This window comes from Brienomyrus brachyistius, chromosome 14 (assembly GCF_023856365.1).
Source record: "Brienomyrus brachyistius isolate T26 chromosome 14, BBRACH_0.4, whole genome shotgun sequence".
NCBI lineage: Eukaryota > Metazoa > Chordata > Actinopteri > Osteoglossiformes > Mormyridae > Brienomyrus > Brienomyrus brachyistius.
The window spans coordinates 2,823,108-2,844,482 of record NC_064546.1 but is presented as its reverse complement, the minus strand read 5'-3'; the positions used below and the strand labels follow the sequence as shown (position 1 = coordinate 2,844,482).

The following is a 21,375-nucleotide window of genomic DNA, read 5'->3' as shown; positions in this document are numbered from 1 at the left end:
GACAACCATAGGGGTACCCAGCCCTAACCTTAACTGTAAGTCACCAAACGAAATAATATACGTCATTTGGCTGTTTGAGTTTTTTGATTGCAGTCACAGATTTTTACTAAATTGAGTTTTCTCTTGTGAGGACCTAAAAAAATGGTCCCCACAACATCAAAATAACAAGTCTTTATGACATTGGGGGACAACTGGTACCCACGATGTAATATAAACATGACCCCCCGAGAGAGAGGGAGATTTTATATATATATAAATATATATATGTGTGTGTGTGTGTGTGTGTGTGTGTGTGTGTACACACACACACACACACACACTACAGGACTATCCCACAGGGCCAAATAATTGTATTAAAATGTTTGTGTATTTAGAAACGTGTTGTTGGTTTGTGTGTGTGTTTGTAAAGATTACAATGTGGGGACCAGATTTCTTTGGTCTTACTTTGTGGAGACATTTTTCCAGTCCCCTCAAGGATAACCTCAGTTTCATAATAATTTGTAAATGCAATCAGACTAAAATAGAGAAAAGTCTTGTGTTTTGTTTGGTTACTTATGGTTACGATTAGGGTTGTATAAGGATTTCAATTGTCATAGTTAAGATTAGGGTTATACTCATAGAAATTAATGAAGAGTCCATACAAAGATATGAATACATGGACTGTTTGTGTGTATTGGTACAGTAAACCACACCTTTTTGATTTTCACAGAAGATTTTTTTAAGTAATAACTTCCTCCTGTTAATAATGGTTAAATGGATTGCACTTACATGTGAGCTGTATTGAAATACGTGTTGAGAAATACCAGTGAGTCAAACAGGAAGTTTAATTAAGGGAATTATCAGTGTGTTAATGTGACATGCCGAGCGGCCTCAGCTGCCTTCATTTCGAGGCAGCTGCAGTAAAGTGCTGAGAACCTCTGAAATGCCACAGAGGCTCTGGGGGGGGTTGTCTTATTTTTTCAATGGCCCTTCCCCTCTACCTCCCTGTTCCATCTCCCATATGTGATGTGTAACCTGTGTGTGTGTGTGCGTCTGTGTGTGTGTGAGTTTGCATAGATCACATTTGAGGACCAAATTGATACCCTAATTTCGGGACACTTATTCAGGTCCCCATTTGGATAACCTCAGTTTTATAAAAATCTGTGAACACAATCAAAAAAGTAAAAGTATCAAAAGTCTTGTATTTGGGTTGGTTACTTATGATTAAGGTTAGGGCTGGGTAGGGGTTAAGGGTGTTGTGACTGGGAATAGGGTTTTTTCCATGGAAATGAATGGACGGTCCCCATTTAGATAGGTAGACCAACTTGTGTGTATGTGTGTGTGTGTATTGGGGGAGGGGGGGGTTCCATCGGATGAATTTTTACAGTTGAATGACTGGGGGCCAGCCGTCCAGAAAAATATGAGTGTGGCTCTTTGTGCTTCTTTAAGGTGCAGCAGTCTTGTAAATACCCGTATTATGATGTATAGAAAGGCTGGTGCGGATTAATGATTAATGAGCAGGTTTGTTTACTAATGCCCTGGTTCTCGTTCTGGGTATCACACAGGACTGTGTTTCTTCTGAACTGGATCTGTACAAATATTCAGCATTTATAAATGACCCTGACCTTGAGGGATTTCACCATATGAATAGTCATACTGGCATCTGGTCGTCAGCTCTATTCTATGAGGTTATGCTCAGGTAAAAATACTCAGCTTTTGTCCTTGCCACTTTACACTTGGCTGTCTGCGACATTTTCTCATGAATACGTAAGCTATTGAGTGGAGAGTGGTGGATGTCACAGAAGCCTGTACAAAGTGTAGCACGTAACATAGATGTCAAGATTGCAGGTAAGTTCCAGTTCCAGGAGAGAGACCTGCAGCCCTGCATCTGAGCAACATCCCAGCTAACAAGGAATGGTCCCAGAACTTTAGCCAAGGTTTTGTGAAGGTCTTCTCAAAGCTGGGAAGTTACATTCTTACTGTAACATTAATGGAATGTTATTTCCACATTTTACATTAGGGCTGAACGATTTGGGGAAAATATATAATCTTCAGGTAGATATTGCGATTTGATGTGCAATATCATTTTTTAAAAGTCAAGCTTCAGTTCAATATATAGTGTATAACAGATTTAAAACATCACGCCACATTACCACATGAGATACCATCAGAATATTAACTGCTCTATACTGTAATGCAAGGATGAACTTAAAGATATGAATTTCTTCCAACATGTATTTACTACTTTTTTAAATTAGCAGAGAACAAATGAATATAAACGGGGATGCACATAGCTGGTATGCATTTACCTTTGTTGTAACAACACAAATGCATTTGTATTTTATGTGCATTTGCTCTGCTTTGACAAGAAATTACCATGTATTTCAACCTTTATATCGCAAAAGAAGCCCGAATTAGCATATAAAGGTTAAAATGCATGATAATTATTTGTCATATCAGCGTGAATGCACATGAAATAAGTAGGCACTTGCACTGTTACAAGTGATTGCTGCCCGTATCGCTTTTGAATGTGAATGCGTACTTATGTACCAGTTATGTGCATCCCTGAACATATATCACAAATATCACAAAAGCTGTGTTATATTAAATAAACTAATATTAAATAAACTAACAGTTCCAATAAGAAAAAATAAGGACATGCAGCTAACCTTTCTGTAAACAAATCTCTGACCATGAAATAGGTAGGTAATTCATTCATAGCTGAACAGAGGAATCGATCATTTTTCGCACCGGGAATATAAGATTTTCCTTGGGTTTCACGTGTTTGTTGTTGTTTGTGAGCCTATACGCAATCGCCTTGGGCCACTTCTGTTCGGTGAGAATGACTGTGACACAAGGAGGATGGCATGAATTTGTAAAACTATTCTCACGATCGTTTAAACCCTAGGTCAGACGTGCTGTATAATGCATACCCCATATTGCAGTCTTTGCAATTCGATAATCGCGTTGCCTCAAATCACGATTTCAAATCGTGATTTGAAATTGAAATCGATAAATTGTTCAGCCCTATTTTACATTTTAACAAAGATTCTGAAAACATCAGCAAGATAACCTTACCTGAACATCCATGTTATGCAATTAATGTTGAAAAATAGTGTTTTATAATAAAATATTCTTTTATCAAAGTGCTGTATGTGGATATTGAGAATGTGCTATCCAGCCTTGAACCCATGACCTTTGAGATACAAAGCATCAGCCTTACCTCCTGCTCCACTATACCCTTCATCTGTTTTTGTGTTGTAAATCTTAGGGCGTTTTTCCACCGCACCAGGTACTGAATTTTTGGTACTTCGAGAAGGCATCAAAAGTGCAGTACTTCACTTGCCAGAAAAACTGCTACTGGTGCTGAATGACATCACAGTGCAAGGCTTGTTTTTTTTTTTTTTTTTATTGAATTCAAAAAATGACTGTGGTATATTATAGGGCTGGATGATGTAAAATATTAATACCAATATGTCATGCACATCCAGTTCTTACATCGCTAGTCAGTATATAGCTATATTAAAATAGGACTTTTTCTTACTTTAAATTCTGCATGGACATTATAGCGTGGGGGTTAAAATTTTGCTAAAACATTTTTACTTTTACTCTGTCATAGGAATAAATTTTAATTATAAGAATGTATAAAATGAATAATATGTTTAAAAATCAGTTTAAAGTTTACCTCCGCTGCTTTTGCATGAGCTCTACATACGTTCTCTGAGACGATCATAATCATTTTCATTCTTAGGTCTTTAAATTACTGGAAAATGGGTTTGTGAGAAATTTCTGGACTCCTTTTTTGTTTTATAAATACCCCAATATTTATTACAATAAAATCGTATCACTAGGACAGCACACTATTTGTCTACTGTATTAGTATATATAGCAAAGTATCAAAGAAGTACCCCAGCTGGTTTATCACTTTTTGTACTAGAACTCGACTGGAGGTCAATGGAAAAGCAAAAGTACGGTACGAAAAGTACCATATTTGGTGTGGTGGAAAAGTGCTATTAGTTGCAGTAGTAGCAATGGGATAATGTTCTGGAAACATCAGGAAAGCTGAGCACTTTGAACGTTTCCATGCTTTAATTGTAACATTCGGTAAACGTTTCTAGAACAAAAAATTGTTAGTAGAGATGTACTCGGTGTTGGTCCTGTACATATGTAAAATAATTTGGTTTGTGTTACAGCACTGGATGAGCAGTATTGATCCGCTGCTGTGCTGCGAACACCTGAGAAGTATCCCTGCAGGGTGCTTCTGCAGTAGCTGCTCAGCAAGAATTGTTAGAAAAGTGTGTGTGGAGTTTGTCACCTAAGATGTGTAAGTGTCTGTTTTGTGTGAAAACATCACAGGTTGCTATTTAGGTTGGGGGGGGGCGGGGGGCTGTCTGAGTTTGCAGGCAACTGTGGTATTAAATGTTCAAAGCTCTTGTGGCAAGAAGCTGATGTGAGTGTCATGTGAGGTAGAGAGGTTGAAGAGACCTCCCAGAGCAGCTGTAATGCTGAAGTCTGGCCCACAGGCTTCCTTTTCCGCCCTGGAAATCAGGCTGGGCCCTCTGCTGCCTGCACCGGCCAGGGATGGAGCAGTAAATCCTGCCTGATCTCAGTCTTTTCTCAAGTAGAAATGGAAATGGAAATTACACATTATCTAGTGTCATTTGTTTTGAATTAGTGTAATTGTTAAATTATCCTTAACAAAAGCACATTATCATCTAAAGCAGGGGTGCCCACACTTTTTCAGCTACTTATAAATGACCAAGTCAAAATGGTCTACCTACTATAAAAATGCAAAAAATATATTTATTTATAGATATACCGAGTATTCTTTATTATTATTATTATTATTATTATTACTATTATTATTATTATTAGTAGTAGTACTAGTAGTAGTAGTAATTTCCCTTTGAGATAAAGCATTTTTTAATTGAACTGGGATTTTAGATCCTTCACCTTTCTCTTTCAGCTCACTTTTCAGAGGGAAGTTAATGTCATAGTTTTTATAACCAGTCTGAAAATGCTGCTCCACATTTCTCTTCTTCAGAATGGCAATGGTAGACTGACAGATGAAGCAAACGCACTTCGAATATGACATTGTGGAAAAAAAACTCCTCCTTCCATTCCGTATGGAAGAGGTAGGTTTTTGGCTTCTTACTTGGTCCAGCTTCCTCATTCATTTTTATACCCTTTCTTCAGTTTAGTAGAAATGAATTGGTGGCGACACTGTTGCTTGCTGGAGTTTTGTGGCAGCAGGCGCAGTTCAACACGTCATCCATCCTCTATTTTTTATGCCATGCGATCTACCCACTCTACCTTTGCGATTGACCAGTATATCGTAATCGACCAGTAGATCGCAATCGATGTATTCGGTACCCCTGATCTAAAGGGTTAAGGCTGAATCAGGTAGGACTTTATGGCCTTTAGTTATTCCTGATAGCCTTCAGACAAACCCTTGAATAGAAGTGTAAATCACTAAATTAGCAGTGTAGCATTGCTTTAATATTCTGAATATATTCAATACTTTTTATATATATATTTCTAAGTATTAGCAATGCACAAATATGCTATTACTTATGTATTAATTAACCACAAACTGTCTGTTACATATTGATTTTATGTTAATTCATCATTAATAAATTGTGATGCATGTTTCATCTCAAGCAGTTACTATATTTGTTACTATATCTGTTAATTCTGTAAACCTTTCTGAACTAATCAATGAACTATGAAAACGAACAAGTCGTGAATAAATAACACAAGTGAAAAACTGATCTCATGTTAATTTATCAGTGGTTAGCACTGTTGCCTCACACCTCTGGGACCCAGGTTCGAGTCTCCGCCTGGGTCACGTGTGCGGAGTGTGCATGTTCTCCTCATGTCGTTGTGTTACATACGTCGGGTACTCCGGTTTCCCCCCACACTCCAAAAACATGCTGAGGCTAATTGGAGTTGCTAAATCACCCGTAGGAGTGCATTTGTGAGTGAATGGTGAGTGAGTGTGCCCTGTGATGGGCTGGCCCCCCCCGTCCAGGGTTGTTCCCTGCCTTGTGCCCATTGCTTCCGGGATAGGATCCGGGCCCCCCGCTACCCAGTAGGATAAGCAGTTTGGAAAATGGATGGATGGATGGATGAATGAATGACATATGTTTTATCTAAGCTGTTACTATATCTGTTAATTCTATAAACCTTTGTGAACTGCTGAAGGAACAAGTAATGAATAACAGTGAAATACTGATCTCATGTCTGTTCATCATTACTGAATCGTGATGTATCTTATCTCAAGTAGCTACTACATTTGTTCATGATTTATACTTCAGTAATAGCTGAGTTATTGCTAAATATTTGTGCCCTGTCATTTAAAATGTTACCAAATAATTTACTTTGCACAGTGGATTTCTAAGGCATTCTCAGGTTTGGTAAAATAATTTGTTTCTGGTTCTGACAGTAGTTGACCTGAAGCTCTTCTATAATTAATGGGCATTTTATACTGTTTCACTTATATTGAAAGTGATACTGAGACAATCAGCATGAGGTCTAAGCCACAAGTCTGACTGATTTGAAATCTGTCTCTGCAGTTAAAATATAGGCACAAGCGAGTTGATGTTTCGCTGGTTGTCAGCCAATTAATAGGATGTGCACAGTGTGGTGTGTTCTGCTCCAAGTGGAAAAGGTTGTTTTTTTTTTATCTTAGGATTGCTGTTTCTTAGCAAGAGCGCCAATTCCTGACTGTCACCGATGAGTGGAGGCGGACCTCAAATCTGGCTATAGGTCCCGCCTCCTTTAGCCTACCCAGCCAATCACCGAGCCCTTTTATTTACAGTCTGCTGGTGTCACTTCTTCTGGCTGTGGCCAGCCAACTGGCTCCTCCTCTTCTGCTGACATCACTAAGTAGCTAGTTCCCTCCAGCAGTAGGGAGCTTCATTTTCTGGTCTGTTTTTTTTGTGCTAAAATGGAGGCTGGTTCCTTGCCTTAAGTGGATTGCCTTTTCTGGTCGAGTGTCGATGTTGACATGTAATAAAGCTGGAAGCAGGATGGTCATGGATGCACCTACTACTAACGGGCCTTTTCAGCCGGTGGCCCTTATGCACTTCAGAGGTGAGCCATTTTATTTTGTTTCTTTTCCTTGCGTGTTTCTGCCTTATTGTCTAGAAGGGAAAGAGAACGGTGCAATGTGTGTGTTCTGTTCTTCTCCAGCAACCGTCCCCCTCACTTTCCTGGGGGGATTGATCGTAGGGGTGCCGTGCTGTATCTTTTTTCTTTTTTTCCTTCTTTTCTTCGAAACAGAGGGGTGTGATTTGCACTGTCGCTTTGAGCGTAGAGGGGAAGGCTCTGCTGAGCTAGCGTAGCATGCAGAGCAGTGGTGGGGGTGGGGGTTGGGGGGTGGGGGGAGCTGGTTTTACTGCTTTCTGCTCTCCCATCTCCCTGCCCAATCTAACCAGTGATGTCAAAGGAAGTGAAGTCACAGCCCTGGGAAGGGTGTAGTGTCGTCCATTTGCCTGTGCCTGTGTGTGTGTGTGTCTGAGTGTGTGTGAGAGAGAAAGTGGGGAGGGGGGTGGTCGCTGGTGAGGGAGATGGGGCACTCCAACCCTTGCCCTTGTGCACTCTCTCTCTCTCTCTCTCTCTCTCTCTTTCTCTCACCCCTCTTTCTCAGTTCCTCTCTCTCTGCCTGATTTGTGTTATAGACAAGTTCATCTCGGCACAAATTGCCCTTAGCAAGCAGACAGCCACTGCTGCAGCTAGTAACAGCCCTTTGTGTGTGTTTTTAAAAAAAAAAAAAGTCAGGCCAAGCACTCCGCTGCTTCTCATCTCTTCCCCTTCTGAACCTCTCCCCTCCCCCCATTCTTTTTCCTCTTGCCTTTCAGGGCAGAGGACAGTTTACTGTCAGGAATGGGCGGGGGGGTGGGGGGGTGTAGCCTAGCCCTTGCTCACAAAAAAAAAAACCACTGGAGATAAGACAAAAACAGTTGACGTTGAAGCGTGAGCCCAGAGTTTCATTCGATCTGAGTAGAAGTAGAGGCCTGTACATTGTTTAAACAATAAAATAAAGGAATAAAAGGCTAGGCTGTTTGCCAGAACGCATTCAGCTACTGTGTCTCATTGAGCGCGATCAGAACGGACACCACAACAACCTCAGCATTCAGTCTATTGATCGAGAGAACTTTTGTACATGCAAACAATCAAGCATTGTATGTTACTAGCTTAATATCATAGCGGCGGAGCGGGAGTTTCCACTGACAACAGAAGTGTAGGGCTTGGAGCGCCCTACAGCTTGATGCAGCAAGCAGAGCTCATCCTGTGGAAATAAAGCTGTTTGTAAGTATTTTACTCAGGCTAGTAGTGTGTTGCTGAATGTTCATGCAGCTTGGCTTATAACCTACCAAACTAACTGTGTACTGTTAATCCATGGAAGTGCTGCTTTCAGAGCGCTTATCTCCAAACAGTCCCCATGTTGCAAATATTATAAGCATAGATGGTAGCTTCATCTGAATTATATGATACCTCCCATCCCCCTCAAATTATATTAAGCTTGTGTGGAAACTTTATCACCGCTGGGAAACTGGATCACCTAGCTAGCATGGTCATGGTAGAGGAGGCCCACATAGCAGCTGCCCACAGGCCCCGATGTGATGGTGGGCTCCCCATGTCTTCCCCTCACACTTGGCCCTCACTGGGTCTCTGACCACAGTACGCCAGCCGTCTGGATGCGTTGAGCGATGGTGGCACCATCTGCCGTGACCATTGTGCACATGAGGAAGGAAACTCTTCCCCTTCCGAGGACACATGAGCTTGTGGAAACCTGAAACCCTGAGAGAGACTGGTAGTCAGGATACTCTAACACGCCATCCTGTTCCTGAAGCTGTGAGAGAGACTGGCAGCTAAGACACTCTAACATGTTAGCCTGTTTCTGAAGCTGTGAGAGAGACCGGTAGTCAGGATACTAACATGCTGCGCCTGTTTCTGAAGCTGTGAAAGAGACTGGCAGTCAGGACCTTCTAACTCACTAGCCTTTTTACTGAAGCTGAGAGAGACTGCCAGTCAGGATGCTCTGACATACTAGCCTGTTCCTAAAGCTGTGAGTGAGACTTCCAGTCAGGATGTTCTAACACGCTAGCCTTTTTACTGAAGCTGAGAGAGTCTGGCAGCCAGAATGCTCCAACATAGATGCATTTCACTACGTGTTATACTTTGTATGACTATGTATGTGACAATTAAAGAATCTTGAATCTTGAATGCTAGCCTTTTCCTGAAGCTGAGAGAGACTGGCAGTCAGGATGCTTTAACATGCTAGCCTTTTCCTGAAGTTGAGAGAGACTGCCAATCAGGATGCTCTATCATTCTAGCCTGCTCCTGAAGCTGTGCGAGACTGCCAGTCAGGATTCTCTAACATGTTAGTTTGCTCTTGCGCTATGATGTTCACTATTTCACAAAAAAATACAACAAAAATTTGTGGAAAGGATTTCCCTGTTCCCTTTTGACTTGGAAAATCCTTCTATATAACTCTTCCTCCATCTTTTAAAAATCCCATCTGTTCAGTTGGCACAAGTGATAATTTTCAGCTCCTAAACTTTCAGCATCAGCGTGGAAAAATCTGTTACAACTCCCCCCCCCCCTCACCCCACTGATAGGAATATATCCATTTAACCATCTTGCTAGGTTTACTGCTGCCACAACCAGTTTAACCTCTATGATCTGAGAGAGCCGTTTGTTTTGAAATCCACTTTCATAATCTGCAAGAGTGGCATAGTGGAGCCTGGACTGGGACTGAGTGTACATATGAGATTGCTGTGAAATCTAACGCTGATGTTGGCCAGTGAGCCTGTACCCTGTGCAGCTGCTGAATTCCAAATGCCCGGTGGAGGCAACTTGGCCCTGAAAGGTGAATGCGGAGGTGACAAGAGTTAACGTGAGCACATCAGAGGGAGGGGCTGGCTGGTCGCAAAGGCTGGAGTAAAAATGCTTTAATCTGTGACGTGAAGCCTGTCTGATGGTGGACCCTGCTGTGATTCTCGGTTTGTCAAGTGGCTGTGTTCTTTAGATCACGGCAGGGCAGGGGGGCAGGGGGGCAGGGGGTGGGACTCTGTAGTGGGTGGGCACTGCTTGGTCCCTCCTACCTAGCACTGTGTCTCATTGGTGCATCCCCAGAGGGGGCTGGTTTTGTGGCTATTGTAAACTCTGAACCCAAACAGTACAAAGTATTCTCCAGTCAAGTGTATCTGATGCCCACACTTATCTTCAGCTTCCCGTGCTTAAAACCATCCTGTATGCACTCATATCTTTCAGTGTTATATTTTAACCAATGTCCTGTGTTTCTGAAACTTTTTCCTACTCTGGTGAAGAACAAATGCAAAGTCTGAATTAAAACAAAAAACCAACTTTGCTTGTATTTTGCAAAAGACAAGTGAACAAAAAATGAGAGCAAAACGTTATTGTTTGTTCTGGCTGACTCTGCCAGGACCTTAACTAGAACTTAATCTCCAGTTTAGAGCTGCAGTATTCACGTTTTTTTTTTTCCTTCTATGGCTGCGGAGAGGAAGGTTGGCCTGTCCCTCTCAGTTTCCCTAGCCTTGTTTCTTGTTCCCTTCCAATAGCTGTTTGCTTCAGAGGATGGGCTCTCAGCTGCCGCCTGCTAAATTCCAGGTGCAATATTATGAGTGAGGAGGTGTTTCACAGGCAAATTCAAATCAATGTCTGGTACCCAAAATACGTGCAACATATGTAGCTATGGTGCAAAGTCACTTAACTAACTCTAGGTTATAAATTGAAGCAATTGAGCTTTGCATCAAAGTTTTAAAGTTGGTTAAAGTTATTGTCCTAGACTTCAGCACTCTCTAGGCCACAGGTGCTTCCTGGAATGGTGATTGGAATCAGCTAAAAAGGATTTAGACTGTCTAAGAGACAGTGTAGCATTGCTTAGAGACCAGTTGGGACTTGAGTGCTGAGGAATGACTCAGGGCCTTAAACCTAAAGGAGCTCTCAGCTGTAGGTCTGCTTTGGTAGACCTATTCCCAGAAAGGGCCTCCACTTCTCATTTCGGTTGTGAAACGTGAAGTGCAATTGGGGTGGAGTGACTCAAGTAAGGGTGGTGTTTGATACACCGTACCGTGGGAAGCTGAATGCCCGGAGACTTCCCCTCGGTCAGCTGTCCGTTCTGGCACGTGCCCCCCCAGTTCACACTATAGTCACTGGTTTTGATATTGCTTCACGGTGAAATCTGTGGTAAAAGCCATCCCTTAAAAAAACGAAACTTTCTATTTTTATCCTCACAGTTTTAATTTTAGAGCCGCCGGTGGATGGGGTTTGGTTCCCTCATGGAGTGGTCGTCCTGTGAGTCATTCTGGACTTTGGCTCTAAATCCGTAATGCTTGCCCAGCGTGACTGCGTTTCCCTGGTAGCCCAGTATGTGCCTTATGTAATCTATCTCTGTTCTTTTCCTCAACATATTGTGGTTTCGGAAGCCAGCAGGACCTTTGGATCCCCAGAGCGAACTCTCCCACACTGACCCCAGGTGGTTTTATAGGAAACCCGACACAGTTTTGCGGTGGCCAATTTTGGAGATATAATCCTGTAATCCCCCCTTTTTCTCTTGATGATATTTAAGGTTGTTTTGCAAAGTGGGTCAAAGAATTCCTTTTGCTTCTATCGTTAAGCTGCTTTATGGTATCAGGTGTCCTGCATGCAGTTATCCATATAGTTAATGTTGTCAGATTAGTGTCATTGTCATTGTCTTTAATATGATTATTGTCTGAAGTCAATGTCACTTACAAAATATGCCATTAACAACCAAGAAAAGATTTAATTTACTGTAGCTGGTGACACCTTCACCAACTGTAGTTGAACCAGTTATAACATAGTTGGCATATAATCTGTTGCATGTCTTTGTATGAACGTTGCAATGTATTTGACGTGGTGAAACTTGCTGCTGAAGAGTAGATGAGTTAGATTAGCCGGCTGTGACTTTTATCAGGGTATCTAGCTGCTGAGAGATGCCGGATCACGGGCCATGTTGCTGTGATTAAGGTTTGTAGGGCTACAGTAAAGCACACCTACTTGTTTTTGAGTTTGCTCCTGTGCTCGGCGACACGCGGACGTTTATTTTTGGAGGTTTGCTTGTGTCTGGTGCCTTTGTGGGTCAGATTTCCCCAGGGTTGTTTTCAGTGCTGTACCTCTCAGTCTTTCTCTCTTTCTACTTGCCTGGGTCCCTCCTCTCAGTGTTGACACTGCAGATGTCGAGGAGTGGGAAGTCCGGGGCGTGATGCAGCACGCCTTCCTCTGTTTGCATGGCGAGATTTTCTCCGGGTTATTCTCCTCAGACATGTGCACGCCTGTGGTTCGCTACAGGTTTCTGCTCTGCCTCGTCACAAAAAGCTCAGGACGCTTTGCTCAGCACAGTTCCCCAGAAATGGAGCAGCCAGAGAACACAGGTCCAAGCCCCTCCCCCATCTTGTTTTGGGTGCCTCCATCACCCAGAGCTCCACATGAAGACAGGAAGTAGGAACTATTCAAGCTGACTTTGTATCCCCAGGGTCAAAAACCGATCTGATTTGAGAACAAAGTCTTGCAGCATCGCTCTCCCAAGCTGACAGACTCACCACTGCCTGCTGAAAGGATGGGTCCTTTCACACAGATGGTGTGATTCTTTGTGAATATCACCAATATGACCAAACATCCCACCGATTCCAGGTTTTTCCTGGAGCAGCCAGGTGGCAGAGAGTCCCATCAGTTTGCATCATGCTGTGGGTATGCAAGCCTCTGCTCCATTCATTCTCTTCCTCACTGGACATGCTCTCCGCATCCTACATACGTAATGCTCACATCTCTTTAACACAGCAGCACCACTGGGTCGTAGCTGCTGCATTACTGACTCAATTATGACAAATGCATGTTAACTGGAGATTCCACATGTCTGCACCATAGTGGGTGACACTACAGTCCCGTACACCGTTAAGCAAGTTAAATCATGGAACAATTTATCTAGTCAAACCAGAAGAACCTTTTCTGTTTTTTTTCCCCCGAATGACAAGCATTTATTTACCTTGTTATTCTGAGCTTTGTAGAGCATTAAGTTACCATGTATTTCCCTTTGTAACCAAAGTTGTGCGTTTGAATTTCTGACATCTTTTTTGCATTTATAGTTGGTCACGTAAGATCACTGTATATGGCCTAGTAAACATATTTTGTCTCTTTTTTTCTTCAGTTGCTGGCTCATTAGAGAGGTTTCCTGAGTAGATGCCCCTCAGGCAGTTGTGAAGCTGTATTTGGCTGACAATGTTACAATAGCATGTGAAATACAGTGATTCTGTAATGGAATGGTTCACTAAGGGAAGCCAGACAGTGACGGCTGGTGTCCTTATTGTGTGTGTTATTGACAGGGTCTGCCACTAAGAGTGGGCCCCAGATTTTTCAATGCATATTCATTTTGTTTCAAAACTGCTGGTGTTTGGGTCATCACCTGTTTCTTTAAAGTTCACCGCAACATGATCTTCAAGGTGCTTTATTTCAGTTTGAGTTATTTTAATGGCTACTGTTTTCATCACTGAGGCAGCTGAGCTGCAGTGTTGATCAAGCCCACCTTTAGCTGGTGTCCACTGGTGACCGCTTCCTATTGCCTAGCAACAGAGGGTGCAAAACTGCATAGGATCTGTCTTTCATGTCAGGTTGCGTGGTCTCGTGACTCACTTGTCCTCCCCCCAGGCTTCCCAGGGTTGTGCACAGTTTGTGTGCACATGGGGCTGTGGTGTCCTTCAGCTGTCTGACTTTGGATCTCCATCCTGCTTCTCTACTAATGCTGAAGTCAGGGAGAGAGGAAATGTTTGGGGGAGGAGAGAAAAACTGGGATGAAAGATGAGTGGAGGAGCAGAGAAAGGAGGAGGGAAGGCCAGAGAAAGTGAAGCGAGAACATGGGGATTATGGTAAAGGGCAGTGGAGATGACACCCAGAGACCCGTCCCGTTGGTGTGAGAGAGGATCAAGCTGGCAGTGCGGTCAGACCTGGGCTTTGTTTGTGTCCAGTGTGCCGCCGCCGCTGCTGCTGAGTGTCTGTGTAGAACTGGAAACTCTGCAGAGTAGCTTTATTCCAGCTCTAACCTGCGGATTGGGCACGGTCGCTTAGTAGAAACTGTGTGCACAGTTTTCTTAGAGACATATGTAGTGCTGGTTAAGGAACCTAGTCACAGGTTAAAGTCCATGGACTGGCACTGTTACCATTTTACTAAATTGAATGGCAGTTTAGTAAGAAGCTTTCTGCAATGCTCAGCTATGTTTCAACTGCCACAAAATTCACGGGGCCTCTGGCCCTTAAGTGATATTTTCTGATTGTGTCCACATGGGTGTTGTATCGCTCCCCCCCCCCACTTTAGTTCATGACTTTGGAAAAGGCTGGGTGTCTGGGAGTACACTCGGCTGACTGGTCTATATATTTATACCTTTTTCTGAATTTTTTTTTTTGTTTTTGTTTTTTTTTATGTCAAAGCATGAAATATCAAACTAAAAGTTCATAAGGAGAACAACAGTTTCTGAAAGTATTTGCAATATTTGTGACTAAGAAGGAAAATAAAGACCCGAGTACATTTGGAGGGGGGGGCACCTTAGGTAGAAATTTACAGCTCTGGGACATTCTGAGAGAATCTCTACCAAATGACACATTTGTTTGGTTGTTTTCTTTGCCCATGCTCTGCTTGCAGACGGACGGCAGCGTTTTAATGTTTCCACAGACATTCCTCAGTTGGGGTTCTGACCGGGCCGCTCAAGGACGTTCCGCTTTCCTGTTCTTTAAGCTGTGTCCCTTCCAGCTCTTTCTGACCTCCTTCTTTGTGCCATTGCCTTGTTTTGCAGGTTTTGTAAACATTGTTTTATGTGCATTTCACCTTCCCAAAGATACTTAAGCTACATATCAAATTTATTAACCTATTTTTTCCCTTATATCTGTACTAATTGTGGTATTTGCAGCAAATATATGAACGGTTTTATTAATGACATTAATGTAATTGGATTTTTTTTTCTTTTTTAAAAAAAGGGAGACTTAAGATTATGTAAGTGCCTTTTCTATGGCCTAGTGAGAAAGGAATGCCTCTGTGGTCTTATGTCTAGAATGTGACTGTCATCCTCTATCATACGGTAAAACAAATTACAGCTATTATGCCACCCTTCCTAACAACTTCTGTTAGAATAAGGGAGACGATTGTTTATTCAGCAGCAACTTCTGGTCTTTTCTGGGGAATTGATACTTAAGAAATCACTTTTCATATTTTCCCTCATATATTTCATACGCTTTCTTAAATACGTTGTAATCAAACCAAGAAAGGTAATGTTGCTGACATGGGGAAAAAAACTAAAAATTATGTTGTACAAGGTATCATTTTCCCAGCTGTAGTTTAGGATAAAACCATATACTACGTATCCATGAAGCAAAGCCTCTTTGATTTTGCAATACTTGTTCTACACCATGAGCTGTTGAACAAGCAGGGGTTTTTTTAACAGTTAGCTAGACCATTAGTCAGAGAGATGGGTTGGATAGAAAATGGCATTCTCACATCAGCTAAGTAATTGTCTGAAGAGTGCCCTTGCACCCAAAGTGCAGTATATTCTTCATTCCATTTGTGTCTGTCGGACGCTTTAGCCAGCTGACAATGAAATTGTAGGTATGGATCTGCATGCCGCTGAGACATGAGTGCAGTTTTTTTGTCCCCCCTCCCCACCAACGGACCCAGTACGCACCAGCGAGAGCCATGCCAGATAACAAGTGTCCTATCTCCACCTAGATGTCCCTCCTGCTGAGCAAGAGAAGCTGTTCATCCAGAAGCTTCGGCAGTGCTGTGTCCTCTTCGACTTTGTGTCCGACCCACTCAGCGACCTCAAGTGGAAGGAGGTGAAGAGGGCGGCACTCAGCGAAATGGTGGAATACATCACACACAACCGCAACGTCATCACAGAGCCCATCTACCCAGAGGTGGTGCACATGGTGAGTCGTGCTCGCCACCCATCCCCTGATGGGGTTGTCCCCCCTCCTCCCGGATGCGATCTTCATGCCTGACTAAAGTTGAAGGAATTCAGGAAAGGCTCTTTTAGAAGACTTGCCATTTCCATTTAGACAAGTCTGTTTACAGCTGTAGCCACACAAGACTGTCAGACTTGCACGAACTAAGTATTAATATAAGTTCATTAAGGATACAATCTAATGGGGCTGAAGAACATCCACATATCCAAATCACAGTCCTTTGAATTTTCATATAATGTTTTTTTTGTCCAAAGCTCATTTTTATTCTAAGCAGCAACCCTGCACTATTCAAGGTGCAAATGCATTCAGTCTTTTTAGACAGGCCATCTTTTTATTTGAACAATCTGTTTGGGGTGAAAAATGAATAGAATTGAAAAATCAGTATGGAAATATAATGTCCAGTGTTCCACCACCCACCCCTCGCTCACTCTTTGGTACATACATCGACTTTGAAGTTTCTTGCTTTCATCATCAAAGCTTGTCTACAGGGACGGATGCTAATGAGTGTATTATTATGATTATTTGCTGCTGTCAGTGCGTTGAAAGCCTCTCCCGATGAGTGAATGTATCCCCTTCAAAGCACAGTTCAGGTTAAATGTCTTGTTGTATCAACTCTCCGCTAATGCAAACATGCCGCCTCTGCCTCGCTTGGCCTGCCTTTCCTTCTGAGACACGGAGGTCTATGCCCACTTCATTTATCGTAGGAAGGAAAGAGTTATGATTAAGTGTATAAATGTGTTGGGTCGGCACATTGAAGAGCTTGTAGGTCTGCATCTGTAGCAGAAACCACAGTTCTTTGTCAATGCTGTTAATCTTTGTCAAAGCCTTTATTGAAGATAAAATGCAATAGATGTTTATCACAAGGGAGCCAAGACTACTAGCCCTCTATGTCTTGCCAAGAGCAGTGTATAAATCTCACTTTGGCTGTCATTTGGTTGCAGTTTGCAGTGAACATGTTCAGGACGTTGCCGCCATCGTCCAACCCCACGGGGGCAGAGTTTGACCCCGAAGAAGATGAGCCAACACTCGAGGCTGCATGGCCTCACCTCCAGGTATTTTCTCTCTCCTTCGAACAGTTAGATTGTGATGCCTGTGGTTTTGTTTGTGTCAGGTCTCCACCCAGATCATTGGAGTTGTGGTGAGTCTGAAGTTGATCGCTCATGTGACAAAAACCGAAAGGGATGTGTTTGGCCAGCAACGTGCAGCGGTTGCAGACCACAGCCACCTATAAACATGGGGTCACTGGTTCTATTTTCTCGATCCTTCTGAAAGTAAGAAAGAACACAAGCAAAAAAAAAAAAACATCATTTGTGGATTAAAGCTTTCAGGTGTCCTCAGCATCTTCTCTAATTGAGTGGATCAGCTGGTCTCTTTGGAGTTTTATGCAGTTTCTGCAGTTCAAAATTAATTTGTACGATGAGTTACAATTAATTATTAAAAGTATTAAAAGTGAACGGGAATCAAATAAGCATGTGCATTACCTTTTAATAATCAGCTTGTCTAAAGAGAAGGCAGTCTGCATGTTATCGTATAGCTCTGATTAGAGAGCATTGTGCACAAGGTCGAGGAGGATGCTGTTTGGGCATACGCATACCTTGGTTTTTACCTTTGTAGGTCGCAGGCAGGTTAGCTTAATTTTTTGTATAGTGAGCTACAGGATGTTGTATGTTGCTAAGGTTTAAGAAGGGCTTTGCTGCTGTACCACAGTATGTTTCAAGGGTGAGTATTCAACAGTAAAATGCACCATGTAAAGCTAAATCACTCACACTGCTTAAGCGTGACATCCTAGCAAAGGAAGATATCAGTTGTTGCTAAGGTAAGGTCTTTTAGTCAGAAAAAAAAATTGTTAAAAACTCACTAGGAAGTTCATTTCAGGCCGCTTGGTCACATTATACTTTAACCGTAGTAAGTTTGATTTTCTAGTACTTATTAATTTTCAATGTGGGAAATGGAATTATGAAATTTTGCATGTTTTTGGCTGGCAGACGGACATTCTAGTTGCTTGTCAAAGAGTTACAGGCTTTACTCGTGCTGGCCTCACCATAATCCTGGGAAGGCTTGGACAAGACACTTGTCATGTTGTCAGTGATATTCAAACAGACAGACTGCACCTGTTCTGATTTGCATAGTCGTTCTACAGTAGGTAAATACACTCGGAAACCACTCGCAGAAGTCTTAACAATATGCATTTCTCCCCAAATCCAGCCTTAAGTCTCACAAAAACTGTTCAGTATTGTTTAAACCAGCAGACTGAGCTACAGCAGGGCTCCTTCTGAGGCCTCATCATCACATCTAACGTCCATCAAGTCTCCATAGCCAGTCTTACCTGGTGTTCTCTCATTTATTTTTGTTTTTTTTAACTCTTTCCTATGGGGGACCATTTCAAGGTCTACATTGTTTTCTTGTTCTCCTTTGTTGTTATTATTCTTTATTATTATTATTATTATTGTTTGTTTGTTTATTATTTTTGGTGTAATGTGTGATCACCTATAAATGCTGCTATATGTAACATAACACTTCGTTCTTTTTCCAGCTCGTCTATGAGTTCTTCCTTAGATTTTTAGAGTCTGCAGACTTTCAACCAAATATAGCTAAGAAGTACATCGACCAGAAATTTGTGATGCAGGTAAGAGCAGGTTTTTCCCCAGGAAGTCCATGCAAGTACCCTGCCTTGCTGTTGCCCAGATGTGAAGAGTGATCTATGTTGTCCTGCCACTGCAGCTTTTAGAGTTATTCGACAGTGAAGACCCCCGGGAGAGAGACTTCTTAAAGACCACCCTGCACAGGATTTATGGCAAATTTCTGGGCCTGCGCGCATACATCAGAAAACAGATCAATAATATTTTTTATAGGTGAGTGGAGGACTATGGTCTCATGCGACAGTGAAATCTGGGAGAACTTGTTCATACACACATGTTCATATCTCTCCTAAAATAAGATCTTCTAATATTAACAGTTTTTAATATTAATGCTTTGCTAATTTTTCCTTTCTGATGGCTGGGGATGGGTGAATTTAATTTGAATAAAATGATATTCTTTTCAATTATGTGTAAAATATTTGAAACAATTTTTTCCCTTTTTTCTCTTGAGGTTCATTTATGAAACTGAGCACCATAATGGGATAGCTGAATTGCTGGAGATCCTTGGAAGGTATGGAAGGATCCAGATTATTTGGTGTCTTGGCTTGGGGTAATAATAACTTTGTGTGATTTAAGTTGTTTTCACCTTTCAGAAGACATTCTAGATTGATACCTGTGGCTCAGCTCACAGGAAGTAAAACTGGGTCACATATTTCTTCTGTAACCTTTAAGGCTGGGTTACAGTTCCTTGCGACATAACTGTGTTTAGTGTGTCAGAGGCTCCTGCCTTAATCTCTGCATGAAATAATCGTTTTTGATATTAGCCGTGACTGGATACTCAGTTGCCAGGCAAATCAGGCATATTGAAATTGTACCCCCCCCCCACACACACACACACACACACACCACCTCCTTTGTATAAAAGGTGTTTTTTTTTTTTTTTTACTTTGGGATTGATTGAGTTGATATTTTGAGTCTCAAAACTTCCTTGTAGTCTGTTTCCTGTCCATGTAATATTATTTTGTTATTGAGATATTAGATTAGTAGTTTTGCTCTTCTCAGTTTTGTAACTTGGTTTTTTATTTGTCAATTTAACCTCAGATTTTCTGCGGAGCTGTGGATGTAGTTTGGCTTTGTGGTTGTATGAATAATGCATGTGCCTTATTTTAATGTCCCAATTCATTCTCTTCCGTAGCATAATTAATGGCTTTGCCTTACCATTAAAAGAAGAGCACAAGATTTTCCTGTTAAAGGTCTTGTTGCCTTTGCACAAAGTCAAGTCCCTTAGCGTCTACCATCCACAGGTATGTTTGTCTGTGTTTCTTATTCTGGGGAGAGGATCATGTAACTCATACTGGTTTTCATGTGGATTGCCTCAGAATCGGCTAGTTCATGAGTACATCCTTTTTTTTTTTGTAACAAAGTTGATGACGATGTCTCCTGCAAATGGGCTCTGCTCTTACTGTATTTATTGAAGTTTTTGTGTGAAAAATATTTGCAAGAATTCACAGCTGGCAACAACTGTGTGGTTTAGGGCTGAACTTTTCACAAGTTCCCAGCCAGTTAAAACTAACATATTAAAACGATCAGCCGGCAGATATTTATAGCTTGCAGCGCTGTGATCAGCCCAACATGAATATCTGAATAGAAGACTGCAGTATGGAAGTTATTACCCCATTCACAGTCCAATCACGCCATCTTGTTTTCCGCAAGTTTTGCGTGTTTTGATTGATAATTTAAATAATCATGTAAGTTGAGAAGGTTTAGTGATTATGCCGTCTACCTTCCCTTGCCCTCTTTTTTTAAAGCTGGCATACTGTGTGGTCCAGTTCCTAGAGAAAGACAGCACTCTCACTGAACCGGTAAGTCGTGTTGGCCTATTCAGCTTGCTTTAAAATTCTGCAGTGATGCAGAGGGATCAGAAGGCCTTAAAGCCCAGCAGAGAGAAACACTGCACTATAGAGCTCCTCGTTGTCAAGCTTTGTTGATTGATAACAGTTGTTCTGGAATTGTTTTGGAAACTCTTCAGATGTCTGCATCTTGAACTTTTGCTTTGAGTGCTTTGACTTTTGCTTTGTAATGTGCTGGATATTGATCTGGGGGATGCAATTTATAGTCAGCTGCCATGTCTCATAGAATTACTGTGTTTTAAGCCTGTTTATGAGTCTTGTGGTGGTGTTACGTGTATCCTTATTAAACCCACCTGTTCACAGCAGGTTCAGAACTGAAAATGAACCTTAATCTTTGTCAATGTGAGTGAGTCGTTGTCCTCCGCTTGTCCAGGTGGTCATGGCCCTTCTCAAATACTGGCCCAAGACTCACAGTCCAAAGGAGGTGATGTTCCTCAATGAGCTGGAGGAGATCCTGGACGTGATCGAACCTTCGGAGTTCGTGAAGGTCATGGAGCCACTATTCCGCCAGCTGGCCAAGTGTGTCTCTAGCCCACACTTTCAGGTGAGCCCTGCCGGGCATGGGCGCTACCACTGACACACTCGCCCTGAGACTCCCCAATTCATTTTGTCCAGCCCAGTAATCCCTTACCTATAATTCATTATTTGCGACATTCGCTGTGCCTTTTGGATGAGTCACTGCCCTTTGCCATGTGGTTGCTGTATCATCACATCCATCTCTGCCCTCACACATGCATACTGTCCACGCAGGTAGCGGAGCGCGCACTGTACTACTGGAACAACGAGTACATCATGAGCCTCATCAGCGACAATGCGGCCAAGATTCTCCCAATCATGTTCCCAGCGCTGTACCGCAACTCCAAGACCCACTGGAACAAGTGAGAGATCTGGCTGGCCTCAGCATTCCAGTAGCA

General features: G+C 42.2%; 1 protein-coding gene across 4 annotated transcripts in view; it reads left to right on the top strand.

Annotated features, from left to right (window-relative positions):
• ppp2r5ca (protein phosphatase 2, regulatory subunit B', gamma a) overlaps positions 1 to 21,375 on the top strand; it is a 46,403-nt gene that overhangs the window by 18,653 nt on the left and 6,375 nt on the right. For 2 of the 4 annotated variants that reach the window (XM_048973995.1, XM_048973994.1), the window contains exons 1-10: positions 6,840 to 7,074; positions 15,737 to 15,936; positions 16,914 to 17,024; positions 18,506 to 18,598; positions 18,694 to 18,824; positions 19,063 to 19,122; positions 19,747 to 19,855; positions 20,360 to 20,413; positions 20,835 to 21,005; positions 21,212 to 21,339. In XM_048973995.1, the coding sequence (XP_048829952.1) occupies positions 6,981 to 7,074; positions 15,737 to 15,936; positions 16,914 to 17,024; positions 18,506 to 18,598; positions 18,694 to 18,824; positions 19,063 to 19,122; positions 19,747 to 19,855; positions 20,360 to 20,413; positions 20,835 to 21,005; positions 21,212 to 21,339 (1,151 nt within the window). In that variant the 5' untranslated portion in view covers positions 6,840 to 6,980. Of the gene's footprint in view, positions 1 to 6,839; positions 7,075 to 15,736; positions 15,937 to 16,913; positions 17,025 to 18,505; positions 18,599 to 18,693; positions 18,825 to 19,062; positions 19,123 to 19,746; positions 19,856 to 20,359; positions 20,414 to 20,834; positions 21,006 to 21,211; positions 21,340 to 21,375 lie in introns of those variants that run through there. The other 2 variants (XM_048973992.1, XM_048973993.1) reach the window with 1 other exon arrangement.